Source organism: Tursiops truncatus, chromosome 1 (assembly GCF_011762595.2).
Source record: "Tursiops truncatus isolate mTurTru1 chromosome 1, mTurTru1.mat.Y, whole genome shotgun sequence".
NCBI classification, from domain to species: domain Eukaryota; kingdom Metazoa; phylum Chordata; class Mammalia; order Artiodactyla; family Delphinidae; genus Tursiops; species Tursiops truncatus.
Window position 1 is genome coordinate 168,828,963 of NC_047034.1, and position 24,896 is coordinate 168,853,858.

General features: G+C 49.2%; 1 protein-coding gene across 11 annotated transcripts in view; it reads left to right on the forward strand.

Moving 5' to 3' along the window:
- The window catches only part of TMCO4 (transmembrane and coiled-coil domains 4), a 93,469-nt gene that overhangs the window by 50,251 nt on the left and 18,322 nt on the right, over window positions 1-24,896 (forward strand). Inside the window, exon 13 of one of the 11 annotated variants that reach the window (XM_033842134.2) lies at window positions 8,312-9,583. The exons of the other annotated variants lie outside the window; for them this stretch is intronic. Within the exon in view, the coding sequence (XP_033698025.1) occupies window positions 8,312-8,364 (53 nt within the window). The 3' untranslated portion in view covers window positions 8,365-9,583. Of the gene's footprint in view, window positions 1-8,311; window positions 9,584-24,896 lie in introns of those variants that run through there. 11 annotated transcript variants of the gene reach the window in all.

A 24,896-nucleotide genomic window follows, 5' to 3' on the forward strand; every position in this document is an offset into this window, starting at 1 on the left:
GTGGGTGTGAGACAGTTTTATAAAAATGGCCTTTGCATTCTGATGCGGGTGCTTGAGTGGGAGGGGAGTGGAAGAGTCCGAAATCGGCGTGTTGGCAGGGCCGCGCTCCCTCTGAAGGCTCTAGCGGAGAGCCGCGCCTCTTCCAGCTTCTGGTGGTGGCCAGCAGTCCTAGGCTTGCAGACGCCACGTTCCATCCTGCCTCGTCTTCACATCACCTTCTCCTTTGTGTCATCTCTTCTTGCCTAAGGACAGTGTCAGTGGCTTTAGGGCCCACTCAAATCCAGGATGGCCTCCTCTCAGGATCCCTCACTAATTACGTTTGTGTGATTTAATTACATCTGCAAAGACGCCTTTTCCAACACCTACACAATGGGTGTAGGGTGATGACTGGTAGCCTTTGCCACAGAGTTCCTGCAGAGGTGGAATACTGTTTAATGGAGGGTCTTTTCCAAGTAAGCTCTCACTCACAGGTTCTGAATGGACACATCTTTTGAGGGGGCCACCATTCAACCCACTACAGACACCTTTGGGAGTGTGTCATGCCATCCGAACACATACTTTCAGTGTTGACGCAGTGGAAAGCTTGAGGGCCCCTGCCCTGGTCTCGGGCCGGTGAGGCCTCCAGGACTGAATGCCGGTTTGGGGCAGATCTGTCACCAGGGGCTGCCATAGCAAGGGGTTAGGGGGGTGAGGTGCAGAGCTCAGGGCACTTGGGGTGGTCCACCGTGCGTGGGACCCGGGCTAACCTCTCTCCTGGTGTAGCACAGCAGCAGCAGAGAGAATTCCTTCTCTGGATGGGGGGAAGTAGCAAAGAATTTTCAGCAGTCTTTAACGCACATTTTGCTGGTCAAAGCAAGTGACAGCCAAGCCCTAGGTCAGTGGGGTGGGCAGTCCCCGCTGCCCCTTAGCTCCTTCTGTCCACAGCGGAGGACGAGGGGAGCAAATGTTTGCCAAACGGTGATCCAGACTCTGACTCGGGGATGAAGGAGGGCATGGGCTTTGCAGGCAGCTGAGACCTGGGTCTGAGTCCTACCTCTGCTCACCTGGGGAGCCTGGGTTGGGTAAGGACTCAGCCTCCCTGGACGTCGGTCTTTCCCTTTGCAACAGGAGGTTCTTGTCACCTCTGGGCAGTGTCAAAGGCCAGAGAGCATGGAGGTCAGGCAGATGGCCCAGTGCTGGGTCCTGGTCCACACATCCTGTAGCGGCTTTTAGGCTGAAATATCTCTGCCGGTGTTGGGGGTAGCTGCGCTCGCCCCCTACGCTCTAGAGCTGTTGCCGCCAGGGAGGCCCCTGGCAAGTTGTCACGCTCTGCGCTGTCATTGTTTTGCTCCTTTCCTGGTCATCCCTCCCCCAGTCCATGCAGCAGACCCATCTGCCAGGCTCCTTATCACCTGGATGACGTGGTCTGGGGGACAAAGGCGTGTCTTTGGCTCCAGTTAGCATAAATTACATGTTAACTTCAGATCATTAATATAAGCCAAGTCTCCAGGTCCCCTCCTGAACAAATTAATTACCATTGACCATCTGGACATGGCCATTGGAACTGATGTCCCCATCAGCTGCCTCCGGCAACTGAGGCCGGAAACCGGTGGGAGGGAGATGCTCCGCCCTCAGCCCTTGGCGGGTGGTTCTCAAAGCAGCTTCCTTCCCGCCTCTTTCCTGGCCGCTGCTCCCTCCCCTGGCTCTTCATAGCCCACCACTGAGAACTGGGGCTTTGGTATCAGGCAGACCTGGATCTGGGTCCCAGCTTCATCACTGACGAGCTGTGGCACCTTGGGCAAGTCACTTAACCTCTCTGAGCCTCAGCTTCCTCATCTGAACGTGGGACTTAGTACACTTACCTCGAAGGCTCTTCAAGTGATTAAAACGAGACGATGAATGTGAAAGTACCTGCTGCAATTTGGGTTCACTCGGTAAACGCTTCTTCCTCTAATCTGAGGACCTACTGTGCACGGGGAACTGTGGTGAGTGTCGTGTAGACGGAGGCGCTTGTCGTTTTCTGTCTACTTTCTGGCGCACACGTTAGATGGTGAATTCCAGGCAGGCGGGATCTGCCTGTGCCCCACCACCTCTCCGGCACATGGCACGTTCTGAGAGCTCGGGAAGGTGGGTGGACTTGACTTCGGGCTGACAGGCTCAAGATCCTGGTGCAGACTCCCCGTGTGCCGGGCTGTGCACTGTGCAGGATCTCGGTCTCCCGGCAACCCCCTGGGAGGTTGTTATTCTTCCTGCTTCCGGGATGAGAAACTGAATGAGGCTGCGAGGGAAAGCCAGGCGGATCCTAAGAGCCAGAGCCGGGATTCGACGCCAGGGTGTCTGGCTCCAGGGCCCTCGCTCGTAACAACTGTGCTATACTTTGCAGAGGACCCAGACCTTGAACGTGGGTGGGGCTCCTCCAGAGGATCTAGAGGGAGGGGAATTCCAGAGAGTCCGGCCCGCAGGGAAGAGGAAGGGCTCTCAGAGTGTCTGAAAACGTTGAGTCTAGTTTTTCTGCAGCCTGTGAGAGGGGACCAAGGTGGAATGTGGGAAACGGTTAGGACAGGAGCCTGGCACAGGTCTCGAATGCCGGGTTAAAGTGCTGGAACCGACTGGTTAGACGCTCGGCCTCTGAATTGTGGGACGAATGAACAGCTGAGCATAGTCCTGCAGAGGGAGGCGCTGGGGGCAGGGGGTGGTCAGTGCTGGGCAGCTTGTGGTTGACCCCCCTACCCCCGTGCACACATTCTCTTTCGCGTGCGCGCGCGCGCGCGCACACACACACACACACACACACACACACACACACACACACACACACACGCGGCAGCAACTCAGCCGACCCCAAGGGCCTCTCCTGAATGGATGGCAAGCTTCCCAAATAACAAGAATTGGGTAGGAATCTGAATAGAAGCCCAGCGGCCAAAAGTGCAGCTGGTTTTCTCCCCATCCGGTCACCTTCCGAAGGAGGAACTCACGGCCAGAAGACTCTGAACAAGAGTCTTTATTCTTGATCAGCCTGATAGTTTCCCCTACTTAATAACATCCCATGCCACCCTGTGTCTGGACGGGAGGTAATAAAGGACCCTTTGCCTTGACCTTGGTCAAGAATCCTCCAAGAAGGGGTCTGCCCCTCAGTGGCTGAGGCTAATTCCAGATGTAAACAGCAGCTGCTCTCACGTGGGGGGAGCTGGGGCCCGCTTTCTCTCTGGGGCAGAAGAAGGCTCCCCGTGCCATGGGGCACAGGCACGCTGTCTAACCCTGCCGGCCCTGCCGGCCTTCTCAGCTCCTCCAGGTGGACGGCCAGCCCCTGATGCCAGGCCTCAGAGCCGTTTATTTCCCCAGTTTCCCTCTTCCTTTCCGGAGATTATGTAAGGTAACTCCTGGTGGCTTATGGAAATGGGAAGTTGGAAACAAAACACACCCACGTGCAGAGGGGAACTGAGGGGTCCTGAACCCGGGAGCTGGGCGCTTGTGCGTGGCCTCCCTGACGGCCCCCTGGGGGGCCTGGGCCCAAGGCCACCCGGACTACGAAGTAAAATGAAGAAAAACATGGACGTACACACACTCATAAAAAGAGGCTCAGATTCCTGCGTGTTGAGTGTGGCCCTCATCTTCCTGTGTTCTCTTTCTCTGTCATCCCCCGTGTCCCCTTGCCAGCCATCCAGGGAGCCTCTGGCCTTCAGGGCTTTACCACTTACCCCCCGGTCCCCACCCATCAACAGACGGGGGACCAGACACAGCTGGAAGGATGGCACAGATGCAGGCCTTTGCGTCATTAGGTGACGGGGCCACACAGCTCTTCCCCACCGAGAAGATACCAGCTCAGGTGCTGCAAATATGTGGGCTGTGGAGCCAGGGCATCTGGTTTGAATCCCACACGCACTGCTGGGTTCACCTACCCGCTCTGAACTCCAGGTGACTCGTGTGAAACACAGGGAATGATAACAGTATTGGCATCAAGGTTGTAAGGATGAAATGCAATAGTGCTTATAAATGCTGGCATATAAGAGCCTGGTAATTCTTACTGAGCATTTATATTATGCTAAAATCTGTCTTAAGCTTTATAAAAGGGAGCTGGCTTGGAATTTCCTGGTTGTCCAGTGGTTAGGACTCCACGCTTTCACTGCCGAGCACCTGGGTTTGATCCCTGGTTGAGAACTAAGATCCCACAAGCCATGCACGGCACAGCCAGAAAACAAAAGGGCGGGGAGCTGGCACCTAGGATTAGAGCACCACACACACACAGGTGACCTTGTCCCTGGACCTTGTTGAGGGAAAATCAGCCTCCCACCAGCGTGGGGGCCCACAGTGTCTGTTCCTTTCTGTTCCTACACCCGCCTTGCCCCCTCTTCCTAGACAACCCCCTCCCAAGTCCTGGCCTTGTATTACTGATGGCGCACCTTCAAGTCTCCAGCTGGCTGTCTGTGGTTGTGAATGAATTATTCACCCTTTTCCCGGAGCTGCTCTTTCACATCTAATTCATTCCAGCTCAGCTGTCTGGTTTCAGGCAGCCCTGCTTGTTTAACACCCAATTAATCTGCACACCAAGGAGACCCTCTCCTAATTGCAGGAAAGCTGTCATTATCTGAGTTAGGGGAATGTAAAAGAGGAATTACTCTAATGCAGTTGAATCCACTAATTGTTTTCTGGGTTCCCATTTCAAGTAATGAAATGTAGCAATAAATCCTAGAGTCACACAGAGTACAGAATCCTTCAGCTAGCCTACCCCCACCCCCTGCCCCCTCCTAGCTGCAGCCCATCCTTTTTCCCTCCCCCAAGAAAAGCTGCCTGTAGCATTAACTATCTCACAGTTTCATTTCCTTTTTGGGCCATGTTGCAAACAGCAGGGGGTTACTGCTTAGGGGATATGCAACCATTCACAAGGTGTCCCTCACCCGGGCCTGCCCCTCCCTCAAGTTCAGTGTGGGCAGCTTCCTTACAAATGGGTGTCTAGACTACAAGCCCCTTGAGGGCAGAGATTGTGTCTGACCAACCTCTATGCCTCCTGTACCTGGGATAAAGCCAACAGAGAGTGCTCTATAAGTGAATTGTCTAACGTTATGAACATTCACATTGTATCAGTCAGGATAGGTGAGGTTATGCTGCAGTAACAAACATCCCCCAAATCTTAGCAGTGTAACACAGCAAAGGTTCATTTCTCACTTGTGCCATCTGTGCACTGTGGGTGGGCAGGGGGTTCTGATCTTTATAGTCACTCACAGATCCAGGCCAATGGAGCCTCCTTCAGTAGGAGACAGAGATTGTGGTGAGTTACACACTGGCTCTTAAAACACTTTCACCTGGAAGTAAACGTCACTTTCACTCATGTTTCATTGGCCAGAGCAAGGCACGTGGACATTTCTAACATCCATGAAGGACCAGTGGATGTATTCCCACCATGTGCTCCAGCCAGAACACCTTATTGGATTCTGGCCTCTGTAATTAATTCTCAGCTGAAGCCTCAGTTTCTTTATCTACAAAATAGGGAGTTTTCTCTCTTCCTCCACCCTGCCTCACAGCTTGCAGGATAGACGTACACCTTGATGGAAAGCCAGAGTGTGGCAGAGGATGCTTGGGTGAGAGCCCCAGCGATTGGTGGTACCCAGGAGCTCGGCCAAGGGGCCCACACACAGACAGAAGCAGCAAAGATTCCCCACACGTTACCCACTGGAGGACCAGAGCTGGTTCCAGTCTGGCTGGGAGCAGGCTCCAGGCGGACAAAGCTCTGAGCTGTGTTGATGGTGATTGGCTCCAGACCGTGCCCAGGGCCCAGAGAATCAAGGGAGATGACCTGGTGAAAATGCCTTGAAAAGGTAGAGCTGCCCACAAATGGGAATGACTGTCATAGCAATAGTGTAGCAACGGCTGCCACTTACGAAGGCCCAGCTCTCTGGCTGGTTCTTGCTCACGGATTTATGTACATTCGTGTCAACCCTCACAACAACCCCATAAGATAAGTAATCCTGTCCCGTTTTTCAGATGAGAACAGTGAGATTTAGAGAAAGGTGGAGTAGCTTGCCCTAGAACTAAGATTTTGATACCTTTCTCTGACTCCAGAGCTCCTATTCATATTGTTGTTTTGAGCCCTTCTGGCTGGATGTTTTCACTCAAAGCAGTATCTCAGATCAGACCTTCCCAATGGAGAACTTGTCACAATCAAATTCACTCCATTAACTCATATTCATGAAGCACCTACTGTGTGCAAGGCAACATGCTGCGCTTTGGGGAGATGACAACAAACTAGCCAGTGCAGCCCCCGTCCTCATGGAGCTGACAGTCCAGTCTGTTAAATAATCTGCCCTCCCTGAGACATGAGTTGGGGTCTTGCAGAATGGCTGTGGGGGTGGGCAGTGATGGACGTCAGTCATCCGAAAAGCACTTGGCATGTAGTAGGTGCTCAGTAAAGGGAGCCTTACTGTACTTGCATACCAAGTTCTAGGGTAGCCGCCTGGTTGGGGCTGACACCCTTAATGTGAACCTCCTGCCCTTAGGTGGAGACATCTGTCTCTACTTAAAGCCCGTAAGTACTTGGCTTACGAAATAGAGTCACAAGAAGCCAGCCCCCCAGGACACAGTCAGATGCTCAGCAAGGCTTCCAGGCCTGCTGTGCTCCTCCCACAGCCCAGGTAGGTGGTTTGGGTTTGCAGGGGTACCTCGGGGGCTGGACGCACCTGCCAAGCTTCCTCCATCAGTTAATCGGATTCTCAGAGCAGTCTTGCCACATACTCAGACGTGGGTGGTGGGAAGGACTGACTCCCAGTGGGAATCCCTCGCCTTCTGGATGAGTATTTGAATGCTTCGTGTGGCTGAGGAATCTTCTCCGTGCAGAAATAGACAGACCCAGGTTCAACGGGAGTTTACTGAGACCCCGCCTACCTGCTTCCATGATTGATTCATTCTAATCATCATCATCATCATCTCAACAGCTAACGATTTTTGGGCACTTACTATGTACCAGGCACAGCTAAACACTTTGCATGCCTTATTTTATTTAATCCTCCCAATAATCCTATGAGGTTTTAATTAGCCCCATTTTACAGATGAGGAAACTGAGGCTTGCTTACAGAGGGGAAGTAATTAGCTCATGCTTACAGGATTAATAATGATGAAACTGGAATTTGAGTCCACAATGGCTGAGCCATGCCTCTTTCATGACATGTTCTCTAATTCTTACAGTAACCCAAGGTCAGGATAATTATCTCCATTTTACAGCTAAGGTTCAGTGTGAAGCAAAGCAATGTGCCCAAGTGGGTCCATTTGGATTTTTTGGTTGCAGGTCCTGAGAGTTCCATCAACTGCCCTTCCTTCAGCCACACCCAGAGCTCTTCTCTCCCCAAGAATGAAAAAAGGGGGTTCAGGGTGACTCCTGTCTGCTAAGGTCCAGGCATCCCTTGCCTTTACACATGTTCTCGTGCCTTTACACTTGTTCTCGCTATCCAGAATGCTCTCCCCTCCCCTGACCCCAGGCATGGAGCCAGTTCAGACACATCCTTCAAAATGTGGCTTGCAAGTTCCCTCCTCCATACTCCATGTGGAAGGAAGACTCAGACTCGGGAGCATTTAGGAAAGGAAAGTAGTTTTTGCAAAAAGGTGTAAACTAATTAGACTTTGGAAGGTCTGGTTTGCCAAATTACACACACGCACGCACACACGCACACAGCAGGTTCTTAAAGGAAAACACACACCTCACAATCACCAGGGTTGCCAAGTTTTCATCAGTTTGTTCTTGATGGAAAAGCAGGCATTTCTCCTAATGTTATTCTTTCTCATGAAGCCACAGGGACACCCAGAATCTTCAGACATCAGCGTTCCAAACACTGGGGACAGGATTCTCATTAGGGAGTCAGCAACTTATGCGAAATGCTCCTTCATTTGGGAACTCGCACCGGACAAGGTGCCCCTGTTATTCTTGCTTTATCTCAGAGGGTCAAGTTTGGGTTTGGTTTTGGTGTCGGTCGCCACAGATGGGATGCCTGTGCTGATGCCTGACGGTGACGGTTTTATTAACTCTGATCCTCACAACATCCTCATGGGGCAGGCATTTGATTCAGCACATTTTACAGAGAGTCTCAGACAAGGACACTGAGACTCAGAGAGTCTAAGGGATTTGCCCACAGTCAGAGCTGGGAGGTGGCAGAGCTGGAAGGTGGCAGAGCTGGAAGGTGGCAGAGCTGGGATCTGCGCCCAGCGCCCAGCCCCTAAATCTGGGTCATTCTTCTTCGTGCAGCCACGTCCCTGCACCCTCCCTCACCCTTACTCAGCTGTCTGTCTCCACACTCACTCACAGCTCTGGGTCAGGCATTGTCTGTTGTACTCACCTCTGTATCACCAGCTCCTGGCCTAGGCTTGACACATACAAGGAACCCAGTACATGTCAGTAGTTGATGCATTAACGAGGGATGTGAAACCCATGAAGTTTGCCGTGAGCGCTGCCTGCAGAGAACGGTGCTGAGGCCTTTGGGTGATGAAGGGCTCAAGCTGCCTCATCACGGTGGACCCCACCAACTCCGAGACCGCGGCCAGCTGATCGGCATGTCGCCCAAGCCTCCTGGTGACCCAGGGCCACTCCACTCTCCAACTTCCCGGCAGGCATAATCAGCCAGCATGTGCACGGCCCGGGTAGGACTCCTGCCCACCCAGAACCAAGACAAAACGTGCGCCTGCCAAACGTGATACTTTGGGCAGGAAATGAACATCGCCAGAATTCCCAGAGATGAACAGTCCGCTTCCGACAACGGTCCATCTGCCAGCCGACAGGATGCATTTGCTTTGGGAGCGACTGATCCTCTGACCAAGAGTATTTTGGGCCCCAGCAGGTGGCAAGAGTGGTGGGCAGTGCCTGATGCCAAGAACAGCCACAATCCAAGTGCTCACCAAGAGACGCTGGGCCCCACATCAGTGGATTGTTCATCTTTCTAGGTATTTACTTTCAAAGTTCTCAAAAATTGAGTAGTTGGAAAGAGAGCTCCATTCAGACTGACTCGTGGTATCTGAGCCAGGAAATGACCACATGAACCGAGAAGTCAGTTCTGCTTCAGCTATTTAGGCATCGATTCTCCCCCTCATCCCCAGAAGATGTGAAGGGAATTAGTAGGTGACATTGCATGTTGTCTCTGGCTGGTGGCCCTGTCCATGCAGTTGGCAAGACATCACGAGACAAGCCAGCTCGCCTGTGCGTGTTCTCACTCATCCAGTGAAAGCCTGCGGGGCCTGCTGCACTCTGGGCACCGGAGCCCATTCATGACATTGGTCCCGGTTCCCCCGTCCCTGCTCCATCTGTAAGCTGGCTCCATTCGATTACTTCTCCTTGTGTCTTCAGGATGCAAGGGACTGTGACCTGAGTTCAGATCCAGCCCCTGCCAGCTACTGTCTAGATGCCCTTAGGCAAATCGCTTCACCTCTGAGCTGCAGGTTGACGAGTCAAGTGGGACCCCCTGAGGCCTTTGGGGCTTGCTCTGGACTTAATAACTACTGTTTATTGAACATACTACGTACCAGGCACTCTGCTAAGTGCTTTGCATATTTTCCCTCCTTTAATGTACAGACAACCCTAAGATGCAGGTGTGGATATTCCTTTTGCTAATGAAGAGTTTGAGTGCAGGGACTGTGTCCGTTTCCTTCACCCCTGCGTCCCCAGCACCTGGTGTGGGTCTGGCACAGAGAAGAGGTATAATAATGTACGTATGGAGGGCCTGGGACTCCAGCTTGAGCCAGTCTGATGGCACAGCTGGCCTTGCGGTATGGTAGATGTGACCACACAGTGCTTGGCGTGTGGTCAACCCCCAGTAAATTAGAGTCCCTCTCTCCCGCTCTCCATCAGTCTATCCAGATGGATTTTCCAAGGCTGTGGCTCTCAGCTGCCTCTGAGCTCACTAAAAGACAGTAACATCTTCAGTCTGGAGGGAATGGAGCAAAATGTGGGATTCATTTGCTTTTTTTTTTTTTTTTTTTGGCTGCTCCGAGGGGTTTGCGGGATACTAGGTCCCCGACCAGGGATCAAACCCGGGCCCCTGGCAGTGAGAGTGCCAAGTTCTAACCGCTGGACTGCCAGGGAACTCCCTCATTTGCTGCTTTAATCTAAACTAACGGGGTCTTTCTGACAGGCCTGTAGCTGCAGACCATGCCAACCCCCTTTGAAAGGCATCTGCATCCTCTTGGTGATGCAGATATCCTTGACCTTAGCAGTCACACCTGCTGAAATGCATTTGCTCACACATGGAACCTGGGTCGTCTCAGCTGTGTAAAGGCGAGGATTCAGGAGCTTGCTCCGGCCTCTCGGGGGCCCGGCCTCGCTGCTCCACCATAAACCCTCAGGGCTCAGCCACCGGTCGACCCACGTCACCCTCCTCCCACAGGTTGGCCGTCGACCCCCGTGCCTACTAGATAAATCCACTCAGCTTCCAGGGGCCCCAGGTCTGAGCTGGAAGAGCCTCCAGAAGTGGCTTTGTTTAACATCTTCATCTTACAGGCAAGGAAAAGGAGACCGGGAAAACACGTGGTCTAAAGGCAGTGATGACCGGTGTTTGTGTTGGGAGTTTGATGTTGTTATGATAAGAGGAACCCAGAAATGCCCAGATCCTAGCCCTGGAAAAGATCCTGTCTCCCCACAGGATTCCCAAGAGTGATGAGCACGTAGACTCTAGCTAAATGTGGCCAGGGTACCTACCGCTGACCACCACCTAGGCTGGCACCAGAAACCCCTGGGGAAGAGCTTGGCTGAAGCTGTGCTGGGTCACACCGCAGGCTCAGCCCCCAAAAGCTCCACACCTGTTCCAGGGACCTACCTCATCCTGGCCGGCGGCAGCATGGAGGAAGGGAGTCAAAGGAGAGAGGGGGACAAAGTGGGCACCATCCCCACCAAACAGGATGGAGACGGGGCCACAGAGAGAATATGTGGGCCTGGTCCTCCTCGAGGGACTCAGCTTGGAGAGGCAGCAGAGCTGCAGTCTGACTTCCCGATGTACAGTGACCTGCCCACAAGTATATCAGTGTCCTTGCACTTGACCAGTCAGACCAGCACCCCCTCTTCCCTTGGGGGCAGTAGTGGGAGGCCTGGGAAGAAGGTGGGCAAAGATGTGCTGGTAGAAAAGGAGGAGAGGCTGTGAATTTCACTGCTCCTGCAGCTGAGACCAGACAGAGCCCAGGTCCTTCACTCCAAGGCCAGAGCCTGTGCCCTCCGTCCAGCCATCTCAGGACCATCAGCATGCCCTGGACCTGTTGTGCAGAAGCTCCCCTGGGCTGCTTTATTCCAAGACCTGTCTCCCTAGCCTGCCTTTCCTACCACCTGTCTAGCCATCTATAGACACACTTCTTACTCCTAACTCAAATGTATACGGGGCGTGAGGAGTGGGTTAACCCCTCATTAGGAAAGTCGTAGAAAAGTCTGCTAATAATTACCCAGAAAGCCACAATTCCCCACACCACGGGAGTCAAAAAGGCCTGGTTCAAATCTCAGTTGCACCATTTATGAGCTCTATGACCCTGTGCAAATTATATAAGTTCGTCAAGCCTCCCTCATAGTAAAAATAGATCTAATGACACCCACCCATCAAGATACTTAGGGGCTTCCCTGGTGGCGCAGTGGTTGAGAATCTGCCTGCTAATGCAGGGGACACGGGTTCGAGCCCTGGTCTGGGAGGATCCCACATGCCGCGGAGCAACTAGGCCCATAAGCCACAACTACCGAGCCTGCGCGTCTGGAGCCTGTGCTCCGCAATAAGAGAGGCCGCAATAGTGAGAGGCCCGCGCACCGCGATGAAGAGTGGTACTGTAAGGACAGACAAAACAGCACGTGTAAGGCACCTAACACAGGGCCTGGCTCACAGTAAATGCTTGGTAATTGGCTAAGGTCGTTGCACAGCAGGTGGTGTGCAGTCTTGAAAGCATTAGAACACTGTAAAGGGCACTTAGCACTCAGTGTAATCACAGTTTGATAATCCAGAGACACTTCAAGAACATCACCTTGGGGTCAGTCAGTATGATGGGCCTTGGTTCATTCTTTTATCCCATGGACATCAGAAATTATGGAGTCTTAGACTCAGGGTTCCAACGGACATTTGGAATCATCTGATTCAGACCCCTACACATACAGGACCCCCTTAACATCATCCATCAGAGGTCTCTACTAGTGTCTGCTTACTTGCTTCCAGGGACGGGAAGCTTAGACTCTGCCCAGGGTAGTTAGGACCTTAAGAACAGATCGATTTAACCTGAGAGTCAGTGGCTTGTGGGCCGTGCACCATCAGGCCCTGCTCAGAGAGTCTGTTAAGGTGGCTCATGTTCATCTATTTCCAGGGAGGCCTCTGGCACCGCAACAGGGCCCCGAGTTCTTCAGTGCCTGCGCGGCCAGCATGTCCTCAGATCTGCTGTTGGCTTTTCAGAAACATGTTTTTATCCATTTTGAACTCAGAGCTGATCAGAGTCCCATTAAGTTCACAAAGACAGTGTTGAGAACTGAATGCTGATTCATTTCAGTCCACCATAATTGTCACTTTCAAGCAGATGGAGCAGATGTCTGTGTTCACTGTCCGAGCTCCTGGGGAAACAGATTATCTGCCAAAGCTTCTCTCCACAGGGAGAGGAAGGGAATTCTTTTCCTGGCCATGGTGAGCCCTGATGACCCATAAACAGGTCCCTTGCGTGAGTCCCAATTGATAGTAACTGAAGAATCCAGACCCTCTGCAGTGAAGGAGCACCCCTCTGGGGCTTTGAGGATTCCAGGAGGGGAAGAAATCATAAGTCTCCTTAATTTACATATTACTGAAGCATCTCAGTTCACAGCATTCTGTAATGGAAACTGTTGGGGTTTGTTTCCTTGTATCTAAGATATCCGTGACCATCGAGCCTGCTTAGCCAATATCACCAAAACGGTTGTCTTTTAGAAAATTGCCAGGCCTGTTTTGCAGGACAGAAGATTAGAACGTTCCTGCCTGTGGGTGGTATGTTCCCTGTACTTTGTGTTTTAATGACAGGGTCTGAGTTTGGGGGCCTCCATCCCTGCCACCCCAGCACAGATGTCCCTGTGTGAAATCTGACCTTTCAGGTCTCTATTATGTTCCTCTTCAGTCTTTGTGTCTTCCATCTTTGGTTCACTCATTTACTCAGACATCCATTTATTTATTTATGCAAAGCCCATCTCCTGGATTTGCAGAACTTCTCAGGAAATACAGATAAATATAAAACATCAGGACCAAAAAAACACAGATGTGAACAGGAGGCATGAGCCAGTTGGGAAGCCCAAATACAGCAGAGTGGACCCTGCAGCTAGGCCTGGACTTGAATCCCAGCTCCGCCACTTACTAGCTGAGCGCATGTACCCAGTCACTGTGCCTCAGTCTCCTTGCCTGTGAAATGGGTCTAGTAATAGCTTCTTCAGAGCTTGATTGAAAAGATTAAGTGGGATAATATATGTAATGCACTTAGCAGAATGGCTGGCAAGGAGTAGGCATTCAGTAACCACTATCTTTGTCCCTGTTACTGTCATTACATATTCTCTTGTTATTACCCAGTTGCTATTACTGAGCTGTGCCTTCAGCTACTCATTTCCTAGCAATCAAAGCAAAAGCAGAAAGCACTGACTGCCTGTTTCTCAATTCTGTGAGGGGATATGGAGATGCGAGCTCCAGGGGTAACAAGACCTTCCATTTCAACCTGACTCACTCTGTCTGAGTGTTGCACCCTCTCCTTTTAGGAGCTAAGTGCCCAGGTTCAGGCTTCATTAGACGTTAGAGCTTCAAACAGCTCTGCCTTTGGCTAGCTAGAAAGGTTACAAACCCAGAACCATGAGGATGACGCCATGGCTGAGAATGACCTTTCCGAGGTGCTGCCTAATTGTCAGGAGGGTGGTAGCAGGGGCGTCTGCAGAAACTCAGGAGATAACGATGTCTTCAGCTTTGAGCACCTGGGTACTTGGAAGAATGTTAAATAGGCAACAGGTCCCAAGTTGGAGTCTTATTTGGGGTATTTTACATTTTGTAATTTAGCAATTGCTGGAGATTGAGGCTTCAGGGGACTGTTGCCGAACCTGGCTCACAGCTTAGAGCGCAAGGTTTTTATTCTTCCTGCCACATTTCTCTGCAGAAGTTTGATGGAGAACAGCTGCTCCTCTTCAAAATGAGAAGCCATCGTTCCAAGATGGGGAGGGGGGAAGGGAGTGGATGTTTATTGAGCACCTACTGTGTGCCAGGTAGGAACAGAATCCACCTTGATCTTCTTCCCAGTCACCTTGAGAGGTGTGAGCATTACTACACCTGGATGCAGGTGTTACATTTTCCATTTTTACGAATGAGGAATCAGATGCCCAGGGAGGTTTTGTGACTTGGCCAAAGGCACACAGCCAGTAATGAGCAAATCTGGGATTCTAACCCAGATGCGTCTGACTCTAAACCACTTCCTATTGACCCTTCTTTTCTGCTGCCTCTTATGATAAGCTTGCTACCCTCAAATTGCCTGTAATCTAGGTAAGAGAATGGAATCCAGCCTTAAAAAAAGGTAGATTAACAGTACCACATGCTTCACTGCAAGGGCCTAGACATTGAGCAGTTCAGAAGAGAGAGCCTTCTCCTTCCAGGTGGCAGGGAAGGCTTCAGGGAGGAGGTGGCAGGCCTTGAGGAACAGGTAAGCCTTGAGAGGCTGTGAGGGAGACAGGAGGCCTTAGAGCCAGAGACTGGCAACAGCAAAGATCCAGAGAGAGGAAGTGAACGATATGGGGAGGGCAGGTGACCTGAGCCAAGATTGCTGCTGGGAAGTTGGGAGAAGTAAGCTGGGAGAGATGAACAGGGTCCAGGATTCCAGGGCTTGACTGTTGAGCGGACGCAGGCTCTGACTTGAGTCTTTCATGTCAGCACTTTCTCTTAATGTATTTATCCATCAATCAGCAGACATCTTCTGAGGGCCTGCCAAGTGCCAGGACCTGTGCAGGGCACAGAGGGGTCAGAGATCAGCCAGACCCCATCCCCGCCTGCGGAGAATTCGGGTGGGGAGGGACTCCCTTCTGAGCGTGCTCCCCACTCCATCCCCAGCCATCCTGCCTGCAGCTGCGCAAATCCGCCCATCTGCTGGTCCTGGAGGCCACTCTTCTCTCTCATTCTGCTTCCTGAGGCCAGGATCTCCAGCCCCCGGTTCGGCCCAGCCTTAGATGCCCCTTAAGAGTATTTGTTGAACTGCAGCAAATGAAGCCAGTTGATTGAGTGCCCTTCCTGCCAGGCCCTTCCCATGAAGTGTCTCTTTGATGGTCACAGCCAACCTGGGTAGGCCCTAGGCCTGCCTGACTCCCCCAGCAGGGCTCTCTCCACTGCCCCGTGGGGACTGTGGACCTGTCCGTTTCATTGTACAGCTGAGTGTTTACCCAGCTTGTCCATGCTGCACAGCTAGTAAAAGGCAGGGCCAGGGGAAAAAAAAAAAAAGGCAGAGTCAGATCTAGAGCGGGCTTCTCTCAGGGACCCCGGGGAGCAGCGGGCGCTCTAGGCTGTGGTCAGCCCACCCCTTGGCAGGTGGCCTTCCAGAAAGGTCCTGGAGGAGTGCCAGGCCCAGGAGGCGCCTGGAGCATTTGTGGTTGCCACAGCACCACCTTGTGGTCACTCTTGGGGCGTGCACTTCACAAGCCCAGCGTGGAGTGGGTTTCCAGCAAGAGCTCGCTGGGGAGTGTCCACCGGCTGCCTTCCACTGAGGGCTTGTGAAGAACTGAGCAGCTGCTCCTGCTTTCTGAGAATTTCCATGTCACCCAGCTACATTCTCCTTGTTTGCATTTATTAGGCATCAAAGATACAAAGTGGTGGGTAGGAGAGCTCCCTGGCGGTCCAGTGGTTAGGATTCGGCACTTTCACTGCCAGGGACCTGGGTACGATCCCTGGTACGGGAACTAAGATCCCACACGCTGCACGTCATGGCCAAAAAAAAGAAAAACAAGATACAAAAAGGAGGAGGAACTAATATTTACCAAGTACCTGCTGTCACAGGTGGTTCCAGACATCATCCCATGGCCCCTTCCCAACAGCCCTGCAAGTTAGCAATTCTTGGGCCAGTTTCCAGATGAGGAAATGGAGAGGCGTGGTCTGGCCCAGCCCAGGCAGTGCAGGGCCCATCAGACCCCTGCTCACACGTTATCAGAGCAGAAGTTCTGCCCGCCTAAGTATGGCTGGACCTTCCTGGCAGCCGCTGCCCAAAGTGTGCTGTTATTTCAATGAGCTTTTTTATCCCCAGATGAAAGTCAGGAGGAAATGATCTGAAAAAGAATTTCTTATAAGAAAAGAAAGAAAAATCAGATCCCATTAGTGATGTCATCTTTTTTTTAAATGACCAAAACTATACAAGATCACGGTCCTGTGGCACTTTTTTTTTTTAAGATGGAAGGGAACTCAGATGGGGTTGTTTTTGAGAATTCCACAGCATCCCAGACATCACTGGGGGGGCCCCTGCCATGTGGCAGACCTATGTGGAGAAAGTCATTGGCAGAGAAGAGGAAGAGCAATGGGTATCTCCCATTACCCGTCCGGGGACCTGGGCTCAGGCTAAGGAGGTCCGTGGACACACACTCATGCTCACGGGGACATTCAGAGATGCAGGCTGCTGCCAGGTCCGAGCCGCTTAGCGATCCGGGGCTCCACGGGTTGGCAGAGCTATTCATGCAAGGAGATGGCGGAGTTCGTGAGAAAGACATTACTACCAGCAGCCTTATCAGTGATCTCTGCCCTGACTGTTCCTTACCAGCAGTCACTGTGCCATCTGTTTCAGGAACGGAATAAAGGGTTGTAAAGCTTGGGAGGGGGTAAGAGGAAGCAACCATGGGAAATCTTATTTTGTACCTGGATCCAGTCACATTAAGTAAATGACCCAGTTGAAACATGACCACCTTTTAAAATAACTGCTGTCAGAAAGCAAACCTGACACTGTAGCCCAGAGAACATCAAAAGTTCAGTGGACTCAGACTTGCTAAACTATAGCCAATGCTGTGGACACCAGGTTGTAACCGCTAGCAGAATGATAATAACCACTGTGGGTTCACAACCAGGTTCCCAACCACAGGCATTATCATACAGGATCATGATTTGTGTTGTTTCTATTTAGCATGGGTGTTCCAATTTAATATTTTTATATCAATTCATAATCTTTACCTAAATATATTTATTTTGTAAGGAATCATTACCTCAGCTGGAAACCGAGTATTATCATACATGAAAAGAATCATTAAAAAATTAAAACATTAAAAATAAAACAATCATATTAAGATCTAGCATGATGTCACCTGCCAAAGGCCCTGAGCCTGAGACCTATCCTTTTTCTTTTAAAGAGGAGATGGTTAACATACAGTGCAGAAATATTATAGCTATATTAGCAATTTCTGGAGTGGCTATAGTGTGAACTAATCAGCTTGAAAATTCTCTCACTACAAATACTCCAGAAATGCTAGATGAACTATAGCAAATACCTCTTTAAATGCTTAGCTGGGCTCCCAAAAAGTAAAGGAAATCACCAGAGGTGAGGAACAAGGAGGGAGCAGAAAACCAGATTAATAAGCATGTTGCCCTGACTGGGGGGAAAAAATATGTCTTCTTGGGAAATTCAGAGACACAGGGCCATGCCTCACTCGGGTTTAGGGTTCACATTTATACCATCTGTGTGATCCAGGAGTTCCCCAAGTCAAAAAATTGACACCAGACTAGTCTGGGGAAAACTAGGTCTCAATCCAAACTACACAGATTCCCATGTAAGAGCAGCTTTAAAGATGAGCTCGTATTCCAGACTTAAAAAACACATAGGGGGGGAAAAAAAACCCATGTGGGAAAGTCACAAACAAACATCAGGATTAGATGCTCAGTCTAATAGCACAGCTTGAAAGAGCTCCCCCTCAAAAAATAAGCAGGTTTACAATTATTAAAGATATAAATTAAAACATTGAAAAATAAGTGGAAAGAGTAAGGCATTGAAAAAAGAACAGGGAGATTTTAAAATAAATCAAATGGAACTTTTAGAAATGAAAATACAGTCATTGAAATTAAAACCTTGGTGGATGGGGACTTCCCTGGTGGCTCAGAGGGTAAGAATCCGCCTGCCAATGCAGGGAACACGGGTTCGAGCCCCGGTCCGGGAAGATCCCACATGCCGCGGAGCGACTAGACCCGTGAGCCATGGCCACTGAGCCTGTGCGTCCGGAGCCTGTGCTCCACAACGGGAGAGGCCACAACAGTGAGAGGCCCGTGTACCGCAAGAAAAAAAAAAAAAGAAAAAAAAAACCTTCATGGATGAATTAAACAACAGATTAGACAAATCTAAAGAGAGAAATAATGAACTGGAAGATTGATTTGAAGAAATTACAATGCATCACAGAGAGATAAAGAGAAGATAGGAAAGGGAAGTTAAGTTCAACATTTGCCTAATACCAACTCCAAAAACAAGAGAGTAGGAGAGAGATACTGTTTATTGGCTGAGAGTTTTCCAGACTTGATTCCTGAGGTTCAAGGAACATGAGTCTTGAGAAGGATAAATATTTTACACCTATGCACATCATAGTGAAGTTGCAGAACTCCAAAGATAAATTATTTAAATGATTACTTTAAAAATGATTTTGTTAAAATGATTCTTACAAAGAAAGTTCAACTAGACTGATGAGACTTCTGAAAACAATAGAAGCCAGAAAAGAAAGAAAAAGAACTGTCCATCTAAAATTCTATATCCAGCTAAACTATCATTCAAAATGGAAGCCAAAAAGTATTTTCAAAGACTGAGCAAGTTTACCTTTAAGAGACCCTTGCTGCAATACCTACTCAAAGATCTACTTCAAAAAACAATGAATATTACTGTGATAACACAGAGAGAATAGCCCTGTTCCCAGAATCCAGGGCCATGCTGGTAAACACTAGCTGCCTTTATCATAATTGACTAAGAGCCTCCAGACCCTGTTCTGCAGCTGTGACCTCTGGCCCTCTGAATCTGGTGTCTGTGCTTGATCTTGAACTTGATCGAGATCAGTACTTGAACACCCCACCTTGATCTTGCCTAAAGGATTCTTTGGCCTACTTTTCCAGTTCTCTAGGCGGATCCTGCCTTCACTCAGGGTCCCCAAACCACATCCCTGAAAACAGCCACTTGGAAACAGCCCAGCTAGGCCACCCCAGCACCCTGGCATCATTCCCACCCAGTGTTCTTCCCACTCCTTCCCCTTCTCACTAAGTGAGAATTCAAAGAAACATTCATCTAGTACTGGTATCATCGGGGATTTTTAACCCTTTGCTTATTGCACGTGACCTATCAGTACTTTGCAGTGTTTTAGATATATTGTGTATTATCTGTGGTAGACTGATTGCAAAAACTGGCCCTACTTCTCCACCCCTCCCTGAACCCACATCCTTTTCAATATGACCCTGAAGCTCTTCCCATCAAGAAGTGGAGTCAGTTTCTTCACCCCTTGAATCTGGGCTGGCCTTGTGACTTGCATTCACTAAAAAAGGTAGAGGAAATGACATCATGTCAGTTTCAAGCCTAGGCCTCAGAAGGCCTTGCACATGGATTCTACCCTCCTAGAACCTTGCCATTGTCTTAAGAACGAGTCAAGACTAGCCCACTGGAGGATGGAGATTACATGGGGTAAAGCCAAGTTATCTTAGCCAGCCCCCAGCCTACCTACCAGCTGGTTGTAGACACATGAGTGAGCCCAGTGGGATCAAGCATGCCTGGATAATCTCAGCAGAACTGCCTAGCCCACTGGTAGGATCATGAGAAATAACAAATGGTTACTTTAAGCCACTGAGTTTGAGGATATTTGTTACACAACAATAGCTAGCTGATAGAACATATATGACGTTTTATTTATGTATATGTGTATATATAATGAAATTGCTTGTTTTATACTGGCTCACAGCCTACAGTTTACCAGCAGCTGTACTTCCAAGTTATGTCGTCTTAGTCAGTTTGACCTTTCTGATGGGGAATTGAGTTTGGGTGTTAGGGTGTAGGTGGATTGCCATAACTCTCCATTAGAAAACAGAAAGTGTGTCATCTTTCATGTGGACCCGCTTTTCCTTTTTCTTTGCGTTATCTTTTCGCCCACTTGGTTTGGCAGATGTTCCTGAGATTACCAAAGCAGAAGGTCGTGTGCCTTTGGTGTGGTGTCCACATCAGGATATGAATCTTCTAGCAAAGTCTAGCCTGCTAGTGCATCTCTTGGCTCAGCCAAATTGGAACTGTTCATCTTGGCAGGGTGTGTTGTTCTGTTTTTAATATACAATTTTAGAAGATGTCACAGTTATCAAAAGACATATGTTTTAAGTCAAGATTATGTTTCATAGCAAAGGGAAGTAGGACAGGAGAGTAGGAGAGAAAATGTAGGAATAACTGAATTCCACTCTGCCACTTACTCTGTGACCTTGGGCAAGTTACTTAGTGTCTCTGAGGCAAGCTTTTCCCGTCATAAAATGGGAGTAGTACTGCTTAACTCTTAGGATCATTATGAGAAGTAAATGAAATAATATATGTATAAAGCACTTAGCCTATCCCGAGGTAAGCTGTGATGATGGTGATGATGAAGAGAAAGAAAAGAAGGAGGGGGATTAAGAAATAGAATACCAGAACTTTGTTTTAAAAAAAAAAAAAACAACTTTGCAGCAAAATCTCTCTCTCCAATTTCATTCCCAGCCCCTAAGAAGTTAGACCAACATTACTGTCCATGATGTTTGAAGGACAAAGCCAAGGCAAAAGAGTTTGTCACTAAGCTCAGATACATTTAAACATCCTGACCCTTGAATTCCTAAACTCCCACTTAGCTGAAAACTATTTCTGGGCTGTCACTTAGATACCAGCTGAAATGCAGAACAGACTGTCATTCAGTCAACTGGCTCTTTTCATCTCCATGATAGCAGACATCGCATTTGATGGGATTTCTTTCCCTTCCATGGAATTGCATCTATCAGTTGCTTTGTCCTCAGGCAGACCCGGCTTTAGCCCACCGCTCCCCACACACCTCCAGGAGAGGTCAGGCATATGCAGATTAATTTTGTGGGTCCCGGGATGCTAGTAACAGCCTTACCACTTTGCCAGATGAAAGGGATGGAAATCAAAAGGGAGAGATGAAGGCTTACTCCTTCCATAAAGAATTCATCCCAAATCCTTATAATATATCCAAACGGGCTCCCTTAAACGATTCTTTCCAGTGTGAACCTCATTCCACTGGGGGCGTCGAGGGGTGGGGGACAGTCAGAGCCTCTCTTCATCTCCCTTTATGCCTGGCTCCTGCCCTCTCCCTCTCCCTTTGGCCACGTCTGTGTGTTTATCATGCGGGCGTATGTGTATCTTTGGAATGGATTTCGTTTTGTGTTAGATGCAGTTCATATCATTTACTTCAAGGTCTGTTTTCTGGACTCGCAGTTGGGAGATCATTTCCTCCCTCGTTTCCCACCTTATCACTCACTGCACACATGACCCCCCGCCAGGAGGGAGAAAATCCTTCCTTTTTGCTTCTCAAACTTTGGTCTTTGCAGCCCAGGAGAATCTCATTATTGACAGTGTGATAGGCCTATGGGAGTTTGTGATGTTGCCTTTCTGGCCGTTTGATGAGATTTCTGTGTAACTCCTAGAGGAGGGTGTTTGGAAAGACCTGGAAAGCGCTGCCTGGGCCTGCCTCACTTTCAGAAAGCCCACTGTATGGAGAGGACAGAATGACAGAGGGGAAGCTGGGACTGGTTGTTCCCAGTGACAGTTGGTCCTCCCTCATTGTACAAAAGGATTCTCCGTGGGACGCTTTGAAAGAGCTGGCCCTACTTGGTACATTTTAAGAATGTTTAGTTTAACAAAAGCTCAGTTTATATATGATTTTCAAGGCCAAGGCTCTAGTGTAAAGGGACTCTTGCCGTTGTGAAGAACAGCCTATTCTCAACTCTTGGGTTTTCTTTTGAAAAGCTAAGACAATCTCCAGACCGCCAGGAGCGCCAGGTGGTAAAAGTGTCATATCAGGAATTGGCGTGAACTGCTGAAGGAGTGATAAGAGCAGCTGACAAGATAGAAACTGATTTATCTAAATTCTCAGTGATAAAAGCAAGTGAGGATGGTTGCACAACCATGTGACTATACTTAATGCTACTGAACTGTACACTGAAAAATGGTTCAGATGGAAAAGCTTATGTTAGGTGTATTTCACCACAGTTTTTTTTTTTTTTTTTTAATTTTGGGAATTCCCTGGCGGTCCAGTGGTTAGGACTCCGAGCTTTCACTGCCGAGGGTGTGGGTTCAATCCCTGGTCAAGGAACTAAGATCCCTCAAGCCGTGTGGCTCGGCCCAAAAAAAAAAAAAAAATTAAAGTAAATGAGGACGTGTTTAACCATTGTTTACAGCTCTTCAGCTGCTTCTCTCCAGAGGCTGTGCTCTGAAGGAGACCGATGCTACTGTCCACTGCTACCAGATGCCTGGCATCACCACTCCCCACAACAAACTCCTAAAATAGTGCCTGCAATTAGCAGCTGGCTAGAAACAGGCACGGTGACTATAACGGCTGAGCCATCTCCAAAGACAGTGCCTCATGCCCACCATTTCTACCTAGTTGCCAGATTGATCATCTGCACGGGAATAGCAGTGGACACCACGGACCAAGCCGTGTGCCAGACACCGCCCCGAACATACAACCTCACGCCAGCCCTGGGAAAGCAGTATTATTATATTATCTCCACTTTAAAGATGAGGAAGCTGAGGCTGCAAGTTATTATTTAAGTAACTGACTTCAGTTCACGTACAACCGAGATTTGAACACAGATTTCTCTTGTGCCAAAGGTCAAGCCGCTTCCCCTGGACTGGTGATTCCCAGCCTTTTTGAACCTAAGCCCTTTCTAAAGGCAAACACTTCACAGCCCTGCCTATGGCAGTCATCCCACTTTCAGCATCTCCTGGTGGAAAAAGTATGTAATGACCACAAACTACCGGAATCCAGGAATTCTGTGAGTTGCAACAGCATCTGATACAGTCTTAGAATCATGACACCTGCTGTGTGAGACGGGAGACATTTAATTGGACGACAGCAGTTCACAATTGTGTAGTTTCTTAGGCCCTCGAAGTTGCTGGGTCTTTGTCCCCAACGATGGGGCACCCTGAGCTGTACCATGAATCATCTGAAGCGTCTGGAGACCCTGAGCCTTCTTATTATGTAGGCCAAGCCTAAGGGATTTTTGTTAATACAGGTGATGTCAGGTGCTTCTTGGGAGGGTCACCATGTGCCTCTGGGTCACATTGTCGGAACCAGCAGAGGAGACTGAGGCAGAGTCAGCTTTGGAAGGACCGATCATTATTCTTGCCCACTGCAGACCGCAGTCAGTCACAGTAGCATCTGTTCCCCTGGAGCAGAGCTCTGGAAACCAGCAATTGAAGAGCTGAGAACCCTGGTTAAATACTCTTCCATTTACTTTCAGCCAAGTCAGCTCTCTTCATTTGCTTTTATCCAGTCTACAGAGATCCTCAACTAGAGCCTCTCGGAAGAAGTTATACCGGGAGGAAAATTTTAAAAATTAAAAAAATAAACTTTTTGCATGTATTCTCAACAGGAAGGGTTGCTGAGTCCCATAGCTTGCTTTCATTCATCCCACAAATACTTACTGAGCAGAGCATCTGTGCCAGCTGCTGTTCTAGGCACTGGGGATTCCCTGGCTCAGCCCTTGAGGAGCTCACGTGTAGTAGGAGACAGATCATAGGAGAGACTGTGAAAGTAAAATAGGCAGTAAGTCAGATGGTCTCAAGTGCTGTGGAGAAAAATACATCAGAGAAGGGAGATGGGGCACCTGGTAGGGGTGGGAGGTTGCATCTTCCTCCCTTTGGAGGGTGGCAGTTCAGCAAAGAGATGAAGGATCAGGTCGGGGGTGAGGCTTGTGGATGTTGGAAGGAAGTGTATCAGGAGGAGAGATCAGCAAGGGAAAGGCCTGGCATGTTCTGGAACAGCAAGGCCAGTGTGACTGGAAGAGAGTGAGCAAGGGGAAAGTGTGGGGAAGGTCACGCAGGGCTTCGAGGGCTGTTGAAATGACTTTAACTCTGACTCCACAAGAGATGGATCCCACAGGAGAGTTTTGAGCACAGGAGTGAAATGATCTGACTTTCCTGCAGTGTCATTTACATATGACACAATCCCCCCATTTTAAGTGTACAATTCAGTGATTATTAGCGAATGTGCAGAGTTGTACAAACCGTCACCACGACCCAGCTGTAGGACCTCCCCAGCACCCCCAAAAGGCACCTCATGCCTATGACTCAAATTTTAAAGGGATCTCTTTGGGTCCTGTGTTAAGAATAAAAAAAAGAGGGACTTCCCTGGCAGTCCAGTGGTTAGGACTCAGTGCTTTCACTGCCGTGGTCCCAGGTTCAATCCCTGGTCAGGAACTAAGATCCCACAAGCCATGGGGTGTGGCCAAAAAAAAAAAAAAGGAATGAAACTAAGAGGTAAGAGCAAAGACAGTGTGGGAAGGTAATGTTTCTCACCATACGGGCATGAAAAAAAGGACTGAAAGTGGAGGGATAAAGACAGGACTAATAAAGCTTTTCTTCTGAATTGCCCCAGGGATGGAGCCTCGTTAATGCCAAAGGCATAAGAATGAAAGGCCTCCAGCTTCAACAGTAAAAGTACTATATTAATAACATACGCAAGACTGTTTAAAACATGAGCAATCCAAGCTCAAAAGCTGAACCTGAACTTGAGTCCTGAACTTGAAGGTGACTGGTGCACCTTGGATCCCTGACTATTTATAAAACTATGGAACTATATCTTAACACCTTAAAAATTCACAAGAAGAAAAGTTGGTGGTAGCAATATAGGAATACATCCCAACATGTTTCAGCAAACATTCGTGGTCCCTGCAGGAAAAAGACAGTGAGGTCATCTTATGTTCGTTATTATTAAAATGTTAAATGCCAGTTTCTTGCGTTGGTCTTGAAAAGCGGGGGTATTCTGCGCTGAA